Raw genomic sequence first — 13752 nt, forward strand, 5'->3', positions numbered from 1 at the left:
AAGAGAAGCTGGGCATCACTGTTATGAGTTTTATAGTCCTTGCAATTAAAAGGTGGACACACATCTGGGGAGCTGGACCTCACCAGATGGGATTCATCTTTCTTCTTTCAGAAACCGGAGCACCACCACCTGGGATACATCCTGAGAAAAACTAAATCACAATAGTGTATAGAATTGTGACATAAAAACTGGGAATAGAAACTGCTGATGAGTAAAAATTGGGAATAGAAACTGCTGAGAAAGCTGATGAGTACCCCTGTAAATACCTGTAAGCCCCAACTATCAGTGTGCAGTTGGAGGGTAAACTTCCCCCACTGTACCCAGCGCTGTATTGCTCATACTTTACCATATTAACTAATAAATTGACTGCTGTTTGAATATTGGTCAAGCTTCTTATTTGTAACAATGTGGAAAAAAGACCCGTTCACTTCTGTCCCCCGCCACGCTCCATCTCCATCTGCCCGCGCTCCCGGCAGCGACAGCGCCAGCAGCCAAGAACCTATGGCAACAGGTCCTCTGGGGGGCTGGAGCGGGGCAGCGAGCGCCAGGACTCTGGGAAGAGTAAAAACTCTTTTCCTTGGGATTCGCGGGTTTTTTTAAATTCGTTTTTTCGTTTGTTTGTTTGTTTCGGTGACGCGCGGCCGGCTGCGTGCGCGGAACGCCGGGGCCGCGGGAGCCGTTTCCAGCCGAGCCGGGCCGGGCACGGCAGCGGCCCCCGGCGCGGCGGGGCACCATGGCGAAAGTGCTGGCGGCCCTCAGGAACCACTGGAAGAAATCCACGTTCGGAGCCTGCCTGCTGGGCTGGGGCGGACACTGGCTCTATGGGAAACACTGGTAATGCCGGCTGGGCTGGAGGCGGGAGGGAGAGATGGAGGGAGGAAGGGAGAGATGGAGGGAGGGGGAGCGGCTAAAATGGGGGTCGGCTCTCGGAGGGCCGCGGCAGGCGGAGGGGATGGATCTCCCTCTGGATGGATGGAGGAGCAGGAGGGGATGGATCTCCGTCCTGCATGGACGAACAGGAGGGGATGGATCTCCCTGGCAGGGCTCGGTGCCTTTCCTGCCTGCCCACGCCGGCCGCGTTGCAGGACTGGGGCGGGTTCAGGCGGGAGCTTTAAACTGAGGGGATGTGGGGATGTCTGGTTGGTATGAGCGGTGTTGGGGTCTCTTGGAGAGGAGAAGGTTTTCTGTCGTCTAACCTAAAAAAGATTGTCGTGAGCCACACGTGTGCCTTCAGCTGGCTTTGAGTCTGTGCTGTAGGGATGACTGGAGCCAGGCCTGCAGGGTGTGCTGAGCGTGGCCCATCCCAGCGAGCTGTCCTGTGCCTCTGGGCTTTCCCTGCTCCTGTTTGCTGCAGTCCCTGGCTACAGGGTACAAAAAGAGTCCCTACAGGATACAAAAAGAGTTCTTCCTGAGCCCTGGCACCGGCAGCCTTGTGCTGTCCCCACCCCCGGTGCGGTCCTTGCTGCTGTCGCCCACCCGGCTTGGGAGAAGCCTGGCAGCTGCTTCTCCCCATAAGTTATACCTGGTGGGGCCATTGCCACTGCTTACCTGGGGAGTAAATGTCCCTGATGTGAAAAACGCCAATCACTTGTTTTTAAAATTGTAAAAGTTCAATAGTAATAAAATGGTTATAAAAATAGTAATACAATTAGAGTAATAATAATTTGGACAAATTGAATTAGGACAATATGAGACAATAGAAACAAAGAGTTACGGACGTCCAGGTAACTTTTTCTGGGCAGCACAAGCCCGAAAAACGACACACGTTAACAGAGGATTAACCCTTAAAAACAACAGCCTGTGGCATATTCATACACCTCATACATGATGCATAAATTCCATTCAAACACAGGATTCTGTCTGGTCATCGTCAACTTCTTCCTCTGAATCCTAACAGCACCTTTGAGGCAGGAAGAAGTTAATTTCTTCTGATAAGAGAACAATAAATTCTTTTTCTCTGAAAGATTCAGGTGTCCTGTGGCTGCTACCTTGCTGCAAGTCCTTTCTTTAAAAAAAGTATCCTACATAGCATAGTTTCTATTTTAACTTTTTTAATAATCCAAAACTATTAAACTAACTTAACACACTACTTAAGAGAATTAATACAGTGTTACTTTCTAACACAACCCATATAATATTCATTTTAATATTTGCAAAAAAGCCAATCATAAAATACATGCATTTTTCACACCTGATATTTATCTTTTAATCCTTGTCCTTCAAGATTATGGGTAATGCGTTTGATTGAAAAGGAGGTGTAGCCAAATTATTTTTAAAAGCTGTTACTTTTGGTTTTGCTGCTTATTGTCACTGTCTTAATGATTTTTAATTGTTTACTCAGGTTTTTAACAATGCTCTTTTCTGCTTGCATTGCAATGCTGCCAAAGCCTCTGTGGAAAAGTTAGGAAAATAAATCTGTTTATGTTGTTTTTATACTCTCTTCACATCCTTTTACTTAGCGACTTTAGCATTAAATCAGCCTTTGTTTTGCCTGGTACATCTGCTTTAATTGCCTGCTTCTTACCTGAAGCACTGAGGCTCCATGTCCCCCTTGTATCTGTTGTGTCTGGGAGTTCCTGTGCCTGTGTGCTGTGGTTTCAGATGTACTCTGATTTCTTGTGTGGTAGCAGTGAAATTGTGTTTGGGTCACAGAGAATGTGGAGTGTGCCACAGGTGACGTGGTGGGGAATAAGGAGGAAAATATGAAAGGCAAACAAAAAAAAAAGGGAATCTTTGGTATCTAAATTTCAGTGTGAGCAGGTTGTTTGCCCCAAGTGTAGGCATGGTGCTTTAACCCAGAAATTTTACTGGGGGCAGAAAAATTTTACATATCCCATTCTCCAATCTCCCTGTTGTCTGTAAAGGAAAATATAGCATTTCCTTAGGAGGCACTGGAAATGCAAGGTAGGAAATCCTGTGATGACAGACAGCTCAGTGAGACTTTGATGCAGGCCATAGCTACTGCTTTCACAGTTTTAAACACTGTTTGGGAACACTGACAACTGCTTAGCAGTTTCTGGGTCATTCCCTGCAGAGAGCTGTTTAATCCAGGTTAGAGAAAAACAAGGAATGACAAGAGCTGATGGCAAGAGTGTAAAGAAGAGTTCATAGGTGGTCTCAAGAGCCCTTTGTGATGCTCTCTGAGGTGAGGACCTTACCCTGTGGCAGGTGGGCAGCAGGGAGTAGGCCAGGATGCCTCTCTGCAGCTTGTGGGGATGGCTTTGGTGTGTTTTGGTACACTCCCTGTTCCCAGTTTCTGTGTCCCAGTTGTGCTGGGGAGCGGGGAGGTGCCTTTTGTCCCATGCCCAGATGGCCACAGACAGCACTGGGAGAGGGAGAGGTTAATGAGGGATCTGTAGGGGCTGGGCTGGCCCTGAGGCTTCTTGTTATCCACATCAGAGCCTCAGTTGCTGTGCATGAGCCATTCCTGACTAGACTCATATTTGCCCTTTGAGAACACATTTAAAGTGTAGGGAGGTCTTGTGCTTTGGTTTCTGGCATCACAAGTTCCTGATGAAGGGCCTTGCTTTAGCACAGCATTGGCTCAGATTGGCCTCTGACTTCTGGAAATAGCTGATGTTGGTCATTTATTTACAGCCAAAGAAATTTTTTGTTTGCCACCCTGCATCCCTCTTTCTGTCCTTGCGGGTTTTCCAAAATATTTCTCTTGCAAGGAGAAGGTGATTTGGTGTTTTGACTTCTCAAGGTTCCTCCTCCTTTTGGGTGCAGCAGCCATGATGCCTGCAGTAAGTGGAGCTATTGCAAATATCAATCTGTCCTGCAGATAAATAGCAGCTCTTCTCTAGTCAGTCTCTCCCAGCTCACAGGGACAGAAGAGCTCTGAAATCCTTCCTTAAGACTTTGGAGGATGCTGTATGGACAAGAACAGTGTTACCTTTTCCAGCCTTGTTCCCAGTGCCTCTTCCCTGCCTAGAAATGGATGTGGGAGCTCCCCTTGCACACCCTGAAGTCTGTGCTGTGGAGCCTGGTGTGGGTGCCCTGTGCTCCCTGGGGTGTGAAGGGAAGGGAGGCACTGGAATGTGATGGATCATCACTGAGCTGGTCTGAAGGTTGTGGATGGCAATAACCGTAAAGGCTGAGGAGCTGCTTTGTCCTGGCACTTTCTTCCTGCAGTGTTTAGTTTCTGGATCAGTGTGTTAGCCTTTCACTTTGAGGGGTGCTGGTTCAAATACTGACTGATTTCAAGTAAGGAGTTTTGGATGAGCAGGAAGAATTAAAGTAGGAAACCTTGTGCTTTTCCCCCCTCTGCCATGAGTTATTCAGCCCTTCTGAGCCTGTGATAGTGCAGAAGGTACCTCTTCACAGAGGTGTCAGTCAGGAGGTGGCAAAGGTTTTTCATGTGTCAAATGATAGGAGTTATGTCTGGTTGAACTACTGTTAACTAGAACCCCATTGCCGTTCTTGCAAAACCATAATGCATCTTAAAATTCCTTTGTTCTCATAAAAGAATATGCTTTAAAGATCCATTGTCTTGCATTTGGGATAGCAAACACTTGTGCTATCTGACAAGTAGGAGGATAACTCAGTGTTGCTACATATGAGGTTGTCTGGATTGCATAAATTTTTATATTAAGTTCATTTTAATCTGTAGCATATGATACAGGTACAAGGGACACTTAATTTACTATCCTAGATCAAAGCTTGCAGGGTGCACAGATTATCAGATGTCTGCTTGTAAACAGTAACATACTTCTGCTTAACATAGACAGGTGAGGGTGATTACAAATAAAGATTGTACCATTTGATTGTTCTAAATCTTTAATATTTTATTGTTTTAAAGTTTTCACTAAGTTTGGAATCCCTTCTCAACTTTATGTCCTGGGTCACCTTTCCTGAACTGAGCTGCAGCTGTTCTTTGTATCCCCAGGGGATGCAGAGAGTTACCAGCTCTGGCAAATCAGCAGAAATGAAATCTCTGCATGATGGACATCAGCTGAACTGATTGTCAGGTTTGACCAGACTGTTACAGTGATGTCACTGCAGAAGTGATCATCACCATGGCAGGATGGAGACCCTGGATATTCTGCTGAGGCAGTGCACTCATCACATACTTAGTTTTACTCTGTATATATTAAAGTATTGACATTCTCAGTAGAAAATGCTGGCAAAGCACCTGAGCCTTTGACTGCCTGCCAGTAATCCTGAGTGGTGCTGTTATCTACAATTTGAATGTTAGTCTCCGTGTGTTTGCCAGCTGATAACTCACTTTGTCACCTTTCTGCATATACTTCCTGAGTAGCTGACTTTATTTCATCCAAATTTTGTCAAAAAAACAGTATAAATTCTGAGTCTTAGGTAAAGTTGATGAAACCTAAGATTTGTCTTTCATGCCCTTCCAAGGCCAAGATGGAAGTAAACTCTAATACCCAGTAAAGAGGATTCTGTGCTCTTGCTGTATTAGAAGCAGCCAAAAAAGCTCTCTGCTAAGATAAAATCTTTTTCAGGAGTTCTGATATAGCTCCTGAGGACTGATCCTGTGTGCACAGCTTTGGTCAAGTTTCCCGTCACAAAACTGGTGCAGACACTAAACTTTTAGATTTTAGACTTGTTCATATTTGAGGATATTTAATAGTCTTAGATTTAATGCTGATAACCCATTTTGGAATGAGATCCTGAGTTTCTTTTTACATTTTTAGTGTGATCACTTTTAGGAGAGTTGCTTTGGTTGGATGCAAGACAGACCCTTGCTGCAGCTGAGAGCCTCACACAGCTTCAATTCAACTTTGTTGTCCTCTCCTTGTTGCATCCATTGCTGCCCTGAGTGACTTTCACCATGGGAGCTGTCGTTCCACCCTGGCTTCTGCTGGCTCTTGGGCACAGAACTCAGCCTCATCTTGAGCAGCATCCACACTAAATTGTGTGCATCTTGTGCTCATGTGTAAGAGTTTCAATGCCCTATTCCAGCTGAAAATGTTCAGCACAGGAGCAGTGGGCAGCTGTCCTGCCCTAGGGATGTTGCAGGGAAATCAGAGCAGGTCCTACAGATGTTGTGTTCTCAGAGCTTTGTGTGCTCTGCACAGTCACTCTGTGTCCCTTCTGTGTTGGTGCCATCCTTTGGTGGGGTGCTCTGGTCTGCACAGTCTGTGCTGCTGTGGCTCTGGCCTTGAGGCTGTGCTGGGAATGTTCTGGCTCTGGGTTCAGCCTAGGACAGTCTCTTTCTTCCATGCCCTGCCACCACTGTTTGTTCCTCTCCGTTTCCCAATTTTTTACTGCTTAAGCAAGTTGGCCCAGCTGTAAGCTGTGTGATGCTTAATTCTCACAGCAGGAAGACAGCCCTGAGTTTGCCAGCAGATGCAACACTGCTTGTCTGTTTGGCTTTAAGGCCAAATGCTGTAGATAAGGCCTTGGGGGAAACGTGAAGTAAAAATTGATTTTTAGTTTGCTGTGGATATGTTGCAAGTCAGAAGAAATCTCTTTGTATTCTTTAAGGCAGTGGAGCAATTTCTCTCTGCCTCCACCTGCTCATGTTTGAGAATTCTTGAAAAAGCTTTGTTACTCCCTGATAGTAGACAATGAAGTACAAAAAAATCAACAAAATTTTATGTTTGTTATTAAAGTCTCACGTTTTCTGGGAGCTGGTGAGCAGTCATATTTTGAGAATGAATACATACTAAGGCAGAGGGTTTTAACAAGTTTTCTTTTAGCTGATTTTCACATTTTTTCTGGCTCTAGTGATTGTTATGACCTGCAGAGGACTTGCAGGGCCAATTGGGGTACTTTATGTGAGCCATGTGAGGTGAGTAAATGCAGCAGCTGTGATGAAGGAGGACTGATGTTCTTAAATATGCATCCCTGTGAGTGAATCTGTACTGTTTTTTCTGGAGTTTGAATCTAGTTAAGTGTTGACATAATATTTTAAGGAAATGAAAAAAATCCTATTACCTGGCATCTTTAAACCAAACTTGGGACATCCTTGACAGGTTTGAAATATCAGAGGACTTTGAAATATCCCCGTTGAATTATGGGATTCAACACTGTGAGCATGGCTGGGATGGTGTGGGATTCTGGGTGCTGTGCTGCTGGAGAAGTGAGACAAATCACCTGGAAATTGCTGGGTGGTAAATGATTCCTCTAGTCTCAGAATCTAAACTTTTCCTTTGACACCAAAATGGTAAGTGTCAAAGTAGGCTTCTTCTGTCTCTTTAAGTGCTTCAGTGCAGGAGAAAATCAGCATAAATGTTGACATCTAAACTGTCAGGCTTAATTTCTATGGGTAAAACTCACTGAGGAGAATCCTTGACAGTTGTTTTGAGGATCTTTGAGGTTGAGAAAGAGAACACAGTATTTTCAGCTTGTATTTGGGAAGTGTTTCTGGACTTCATTTTCAAGACAATTAACACTGCAGCATAAATCTGGGGGCACAGGAAAACAGCCTGGCTGACAGTGTGACAGAGCTTGACTTGTGAACAAAATAGCATCAATGTGAATTAAACAGATAACGTGGGCTTGGCTGGGGATTGTTCAGAAGGTTAGGACAGTAATTCTGAAAGACATCAACTGTGCAGCCATCATTTGATAATGGGGGCTCCTTGATATCTCATAATATTTCAATTTTTTGTATTGAAATCGCAATTATTTTCTCTTTGCTTTGGCCACACGTAGTCACAGAGGGAGGTGGCAATGTCCCTGTGTGAGGGCTTGTGCCCTCAGTGACACAGTGTGGACTCAGCCTGTCAGGCTGTGTTGATTGTCTGGAATTAGCTGTGACACTGCTGGCCACAGCCTGGAATTTGCAGAGTTATTATTTTAACTGGTGCATTTCCATCATATTACTGCAATCAAACCCAAGGCTGTTGCTCCTCTAAGTGATATTGCAGGTGCTTAATACAAATTATCTACTCCTTTGGTTTTAAGGAGCAAATATGACAGCATGCCTCTGAGGAATTCTTTTGCAGACATTCCAGTTACTTGTTATCCTGATGAGGTATTATTCACATATTTTCTTTTTCCATGCTTGAACTCTTCCTTTGTCTTTTCATTATTACCAGGAATAAATCTGTGGCTTTTATGGCGTAGTTATTTTTACAGAACCCAATTTTATATCTCACCTGATGTCACCCTACTTCTCATTTCATGGCACTGCAGCATCTCTTGGTGATGCCAAAAAGAGCAGCTTGTATAGTTCCAGTGACAGATAAATACTGTAAACCAGTGGAATCCAAGAGATGGCACTTGGGTTTGGCCTTGCCTTGCCTTCTCCTCTGCCATTTCCATGGCAGGGCTTGGCCTGATGAGCCACACTTTGGGGCAGAAGTGTGCTGTTCTCCCAGCCACCTGCTTTTGTCTGGTTGGCCTTTAATCCTTTTGGTTGGTACAGTGTTTGTTTTGGTATGCTGACTGTAAGTGGGGTTTTTTGTATGTGATATTTTGAGACAAAAATATATGGTCTGGCCAGGTACTAGGCAAGGACAAGTGGAGGATGGAGAGTGTTGGTATCTGGAGGACAGGCAAGACTGGGCACAGCAGAACAGTACTTGGCATTTTGTCTGCAAGGGGAAATAGGACATTTTTGGGGCTGGGGAAGGAATAGACTTTCATTCCTCACCCTTGCCAGTGACAAATCAGGAACATATTTCTGAACAGACCATCTGGGACATATCTAACACTGAGCATCTCTCTTTTGTTTTTACCCTTCTCTTAATGCAATGAATGTTTTTCACCTCTCTGAGTTACTGCTTTGGGCCATGCTCAGACCCATGAGCATGTGAGTGAGTGGGTGAGTGGGAGGTGCTGCATTAATGTGTTTTTGGCTTGCAAACTGGTGGAAAGGGCAGTTCACAGTTGTAATGCACAAAGACCTAAGTCCTCTCTAGAACCCTTCTACACTGCCAGAATGGTAAGTACCTTTAGTGTAAACACCAGGCAGCAAAAACCCACACCTGAGCTCTGGAGTACAGTTATGTAGCAATTTAATAAATAAATCACAGTTACACAGTGTGCCAGAGCCTACATAATCTCAGCACACTTGGCATCCTGGTCTTTGTTTTCTGCCTTTGTTTTTTGTAGAAATAATGCTTGTGTGCACATGCAGAAAAAAAATGCATATGTGCATCAATGGGGATGTTTTATCCTTAAAATATTTTGGGGTTTTTTCTGTTCCAGTGTTGTCAAACTGTGTGTAAAAAGGGTATGTACCTACATTTTAAAAATGAGCAAATTGTTCTAAACTTACACAACATAATGTCCCCTCTCTTTTCTGTCTTACCTGATAGTGATAACCTGCTACGAAGAGCTGCATGCCAAGAAGCCCAGGTAATACTGTTTAAAGTAATAAAATTAGATTCAAATCTGCCTCTTATCTTGGTTGTGCAGGGCTCCTGAGATGTTCCCAGTGGGCCTTTCCTACGTGACAAGCCTTCTGATGCTGCCATCATCTGTGTTCTTTCCCTGGATGCCCAGGGGTGCTGCCCCTTGTGTGTCCTGGCTGCTGCTGCAGGGGAGGGCAGCATTATCCTTGGGGTGATCTTAATTGCTGCTGGAGCTACCCAGACCTCCATTGCTGCATGTGCAATTGCTCTGTGCCTGTAAACCTCTGGCAGGGAGATGATTTGTTGATGAGTGAAATCCCAGCCCCACCAGGAGGGGTGGATGCTGGGCAGAAGCAGCACAAACCACTTTGTGTCAGTGCCCTTGTCTGTTTGACCCTGGGTGACTTTATCAGGGGTGCCAGCTGTGATGTCTGACTGACCCAGCTCTTTTGGGACCCATCTCCTGGGAACTGCATGGGGACAGCCTGGTTGCTGATCAGTGACAAGAAAGCCACTGTTTGGGGGGGAGAGTTACTCTCTCAGGGTACTGACTGTTGTATTTCTTAGCTTGTGGCCTGCATGGGCAAACTGCAGTCCACAAACTCCCATACTGCAATATTCCCACAAAGAAATCTTGTCCTTAATAAGCAGTCTCTTGGAGGTGTAAGTGCTGCTGCCCATGGATGACATCACTTCTGAAGGATTTAAAGAGTTTTTACCTCCCACAAATAAAGTTTATTCTAAACCTGCCTCTTCATGACAGGTCTTTGACATTTTGGAAAGTGTAACACTGCTCCCATCATTGCTGTGTACTGGGGCCTGAGTAGAATGGTGAAAATTATTTTTCTCAGTAAAGAAGTGTTGTGCACCTGAATTATCCCAATTTTAGCCTGTCTGCTGTTGAAAGATTTTCACAGCAACTTGTCTTGTGCAATGGATCTTCATGCCAGAATTTATATAAGGGAACTCACTGCTCATGAAAAAACAAGGAAAATCTTTCCCTGAAAATACTGCTTTCATAAACCATACTTGTAATTTCAGAGTCTTTATGTTTTCACTATTCATTTTTACTACATAATAACAAAGTGATAGAAGTTTTTTTAATATGACAAAAAATGACCGTTAGTACCTCAGTATTGGAAGCATGCTGACCAAATTAAACCAATTTTTCTCAAAGGAGTTGATTAAGTGGTTTGTGTGTGTTGTCAAAAAGGTGTAAGTGCTAAGGAGAAGACAGGTACCAGCAGATAGTTCAGTTGTGGAAATCCTGAATTTCCCATTTCTTAAATCCAGTTATTAAGTGACAGCTTCTATTCCATTATGGCTTATTCTTAGAAATGAAAATACAAAATCACTGTCAGTAGAGCTTCCTGCAATTTTAGTGGTTAAAGCCTGAGAAAATGTCCTGCAGAAGACTCCTGCATTAGAAAGGAATGAACCAGAAAGCCTAGTAATCAATTCTTGCTGCAATTTCCATTCTCACTGACGTGTCATTGCCAAATAGTGCTTGAAAACACACAGCAGTACTGCATTAAGGCATTAAGTGTCTGGTATTCTTCAGAATAACAACAATCTAAACTTGTTTGTAAAATGCTACTTGCTTTTATAGTGCTATATTATAAGTATTGGGAAAAAAATAGAGACAAACTCACCAAAGAAAAGGTTTCGTTTGAATGAAGTGTGTGTGAAGTTCTTACTATTTTTACACTGGATTTTTAGGTTTTTAAGCCTGTTACATTATCAAATTGATGAGGTAGCTGCCTTCCTGAGAGAGAATCCATGACAGCAGTATTTCATGCAAAGGTTCTGCCACGTGTGTCTGAATTTAAATACCAGTTTATGATGCAGCCTTGGTGTAGCAAATGATTATGGAAAGATTCTGTGATGAAGAAGCCATTTATGATATTTTTAACATTTTACACCTCTGTCTCTGGGATAAGTCAGTGTTAGCTGACTTGGTCTTCCTTGGCAGATCAGTCTTGCTGGTTGACCTTGCTGTTGCTGAACTCTGGGCGTGTGTAAAGAGGTGCTGTTTAGCTGGCAAACAATTCACTCAAGGATAGTTTTCTGTAAAAGAATGTAGTTCCTTTGCTGGTGTTCATAAAGCACTATAAAAGCTTTGTATAAAGGAATTTTCCAAGTTGTAGAATAGTGGTTGACATTTTAAAAGTCCAGAAATGTAATACCTGGAAGTGTGCTTGTGACCAGAAAGTGAAAAAGGCACTGACTTACCTAAATTATACCTTCATATATATATATTTAATAACCATTTTTATAGTATGACTATAAGTTGTCTTTACTTATGTTCTGCTCTGAAAGACTTCTAGAATATTGCATTATTTTTTATTTCCTGTCTTAGAAATCAGCATTTGCTTTAGAAATGCCCCTGTATGTAGCATAAATGTCTGAGTATATTACATAACGAAGCAATTATGTCATTACTAATAAAATCTTTATGAGCCTTGTTGGGTTGTTTAGAGCCTTGCTAGATTGTTTGGAGCATGCAAATACATTATTTTGTGCCCCCTAAGCAAATAATTAGTTGTTTCTAACAGCTGTAGCACACTAGAGGGCCCTTATTCCCCAATTCCCACCCAACAACTGCAATATAAGTTGGTCTGTTTTCCAGCTGATCTTTGAGTAAAGCTTAAGAGCTATTGATTTGTTTCACTTTCTTTGAAGATTTCTTTACTCTCAGCAACTTCTCTTATGCTTTTTCTCTCCTGAAGAAGACATTTGGATGTTTAAGCAGCACAGCCAGCTGTACCCTTCTTTAAATTGAGTTTTCCTGGAGAGGGATAGAATGTAAGAAAATAAAGGTAGTGTAGAAAGTAATCTTACCCCTAAGGAGTTGCAGCTGGGCCAATTATCAAAGATTAGGAGCAGGCCACAGCTGTAAGCAATGAGAAGAAGAGTGCTATAAAAGAGTGGGGTGGCTGGGGGAGAAGGAAGAGTCTGAGCTCTGAGGAGCTGCCCACGAGAAACACCAAGAAGGTATGGAACTTTTGCTGTGAGGAGACAATGGTATGGAACCCCTGTAGTAAGGTGCCAACAGTTTCCTGAGCAAAGTTTGCAAGTGGAATTAATAATGAGTTTAAATAGCTAACAGCCACTAAAATGTACTGGGTTTTGTGTACAGTATCACCTCCTTCAATATAAAAATTCCTGCTAGGGGTTAACTTCCTAGGGAAAGGGAAAAAAAGCCAGGAACAGTTCTCTGGGCCATGTTCAGCATGGTAATCTTTGATTCCTGCTCTTTGTGGGGCTTCTGGATGGTATTGCTGGATACCTTGTATTCCTTGTGTTCAAGTCTAGTTGGATTTGGTGTGAGGATGCCTCTAAGTGACCTTCTAGAAGTTTATAGAGCAGGATAGAACGTGTGGAAGTCTTGCATTTCCTTGCCTGTGCTAAACAGCTTTGGAAATAGGTCCAAAGTGCAAGAGGCTTTGTGGAGAAACTCTCAAAGAATTTAAAATTGAGATGCCTCTTCAGAATTGGATTAAAAGTTGAGGAGGAATTTAATGGTTTTTATAGAGAGAGATTAGCTTAAAAAAGTTTAAGAAACGGTGGACTTGCTTATAGGTCAAGGCAGATTCTCTTGTAATTATCTTTCCTGTCTTCAAAAACTGAAGCATAGAAAATACTGAAATGAGTAGAAGAGATAGAGGATGTAAAGTTCAGAAGCTGGAAAGAATGCAGAAAGAAGGTGGCAGGGAGGTGTATGAGAATTACATAAGGAGAGAAAATCCAGTAACCTTGGAGTCAAGGAGAGCTCCCTGGATTTCTGCCCATTGCAGAAAACCAGAGGTTGACAAGAACGAAATGGTGGTGGAATTGTAAAAATGAGCTAAAGAGTACTTATGACAGTGATGTGAGCTGCTGCTGAGAGTGTGGGTCTTTGAATAAGAGACCTGTACAATGGCTGAAGGTGGAAGTCATTTGAATGTCATGAGGCTTGAAAGCCCATTGACATTTGTAGAGATGCATTATTTTGAGCTGTTTTAGCAGTGTGCTTAAAAGATAAACTGAGCCCTGCTCTTTTTCTCTTCCTTAGGCTTTTGGCAACCAGCTGATGCCTGCCACTATGCCATTGAAGAAAGCAACAGTCTTGCTCAACCCAGCAGCTTGCAAAGGGTAAAATTCCCCCTTCCCAGCACTCTCATTTGAAGCACTCTCTCTGCATTTTTACTCTGCTATCCACTATAAAAGCCAGCCAGATTTTTGAGCTCATTTTTGCCTCCCTCTGATGCCAAGCTGGTGCTATGTAACTATGCCAAACTTTATTTCACCAGAAATACTGGGATGAGAAATAGAATTAATTGCTTGAGATGGAAGAATGATTTCTAAACATATATATATATTTAATTTTTTTCTTTAATTCTGTCTTTCAGCCTTTGTCATTCCCTCGTATGTAGAATTCCTTTGTATTCCTTCCAAACTTTTGCATTTGATATATTTCCATCCTCAAAAACTATAGAAGTAA

The 13752-nt window shown here is 43.0% G+C and overlaps 1 protein-coding gene across 1 annotated transcript in view; it reads left to right on the forward strand.

The window, feature by feature from the left end:
• The first annotated feature begins 652 nt into the window (after positions 1-652).
• AGK (acylglycerol kinase) overlaps positions 653-13752 on the forward strand; it is a 36545-nt gene continuing 23445 nt past the window's right edge. The window contains exons 1-3 of the mRNA XM_059473080.1: positions 653-834; positions 9234-9273; positions 13324-13403. Coding sequence (XP_059329063.1) covers positions 734-834; positions 9234-9273; positions 13324-13403 — 221 coding nt within the window. The 5' untranslated portion in view covers positions 653-733. The remainder of the gene's footprint in view (positions 835-9233; positions 9274-13323; positions 13404-13752) is intronic.

Source organism: Ammospiza nelsoni, chromosome 5, assembly GCF_027579445.1.
Source record: "Ammospiza nelsoni isolate bAmmNel1 chromosome 5, bAmmNel1.pri, whole genome shotgun sequence".
Lineage (NCBI taxonomy): Eukaryota > Metazoa > Chordata > Aves > Passeriformes > Passerellidae > Ammospiza > Ammospiza nelsoni.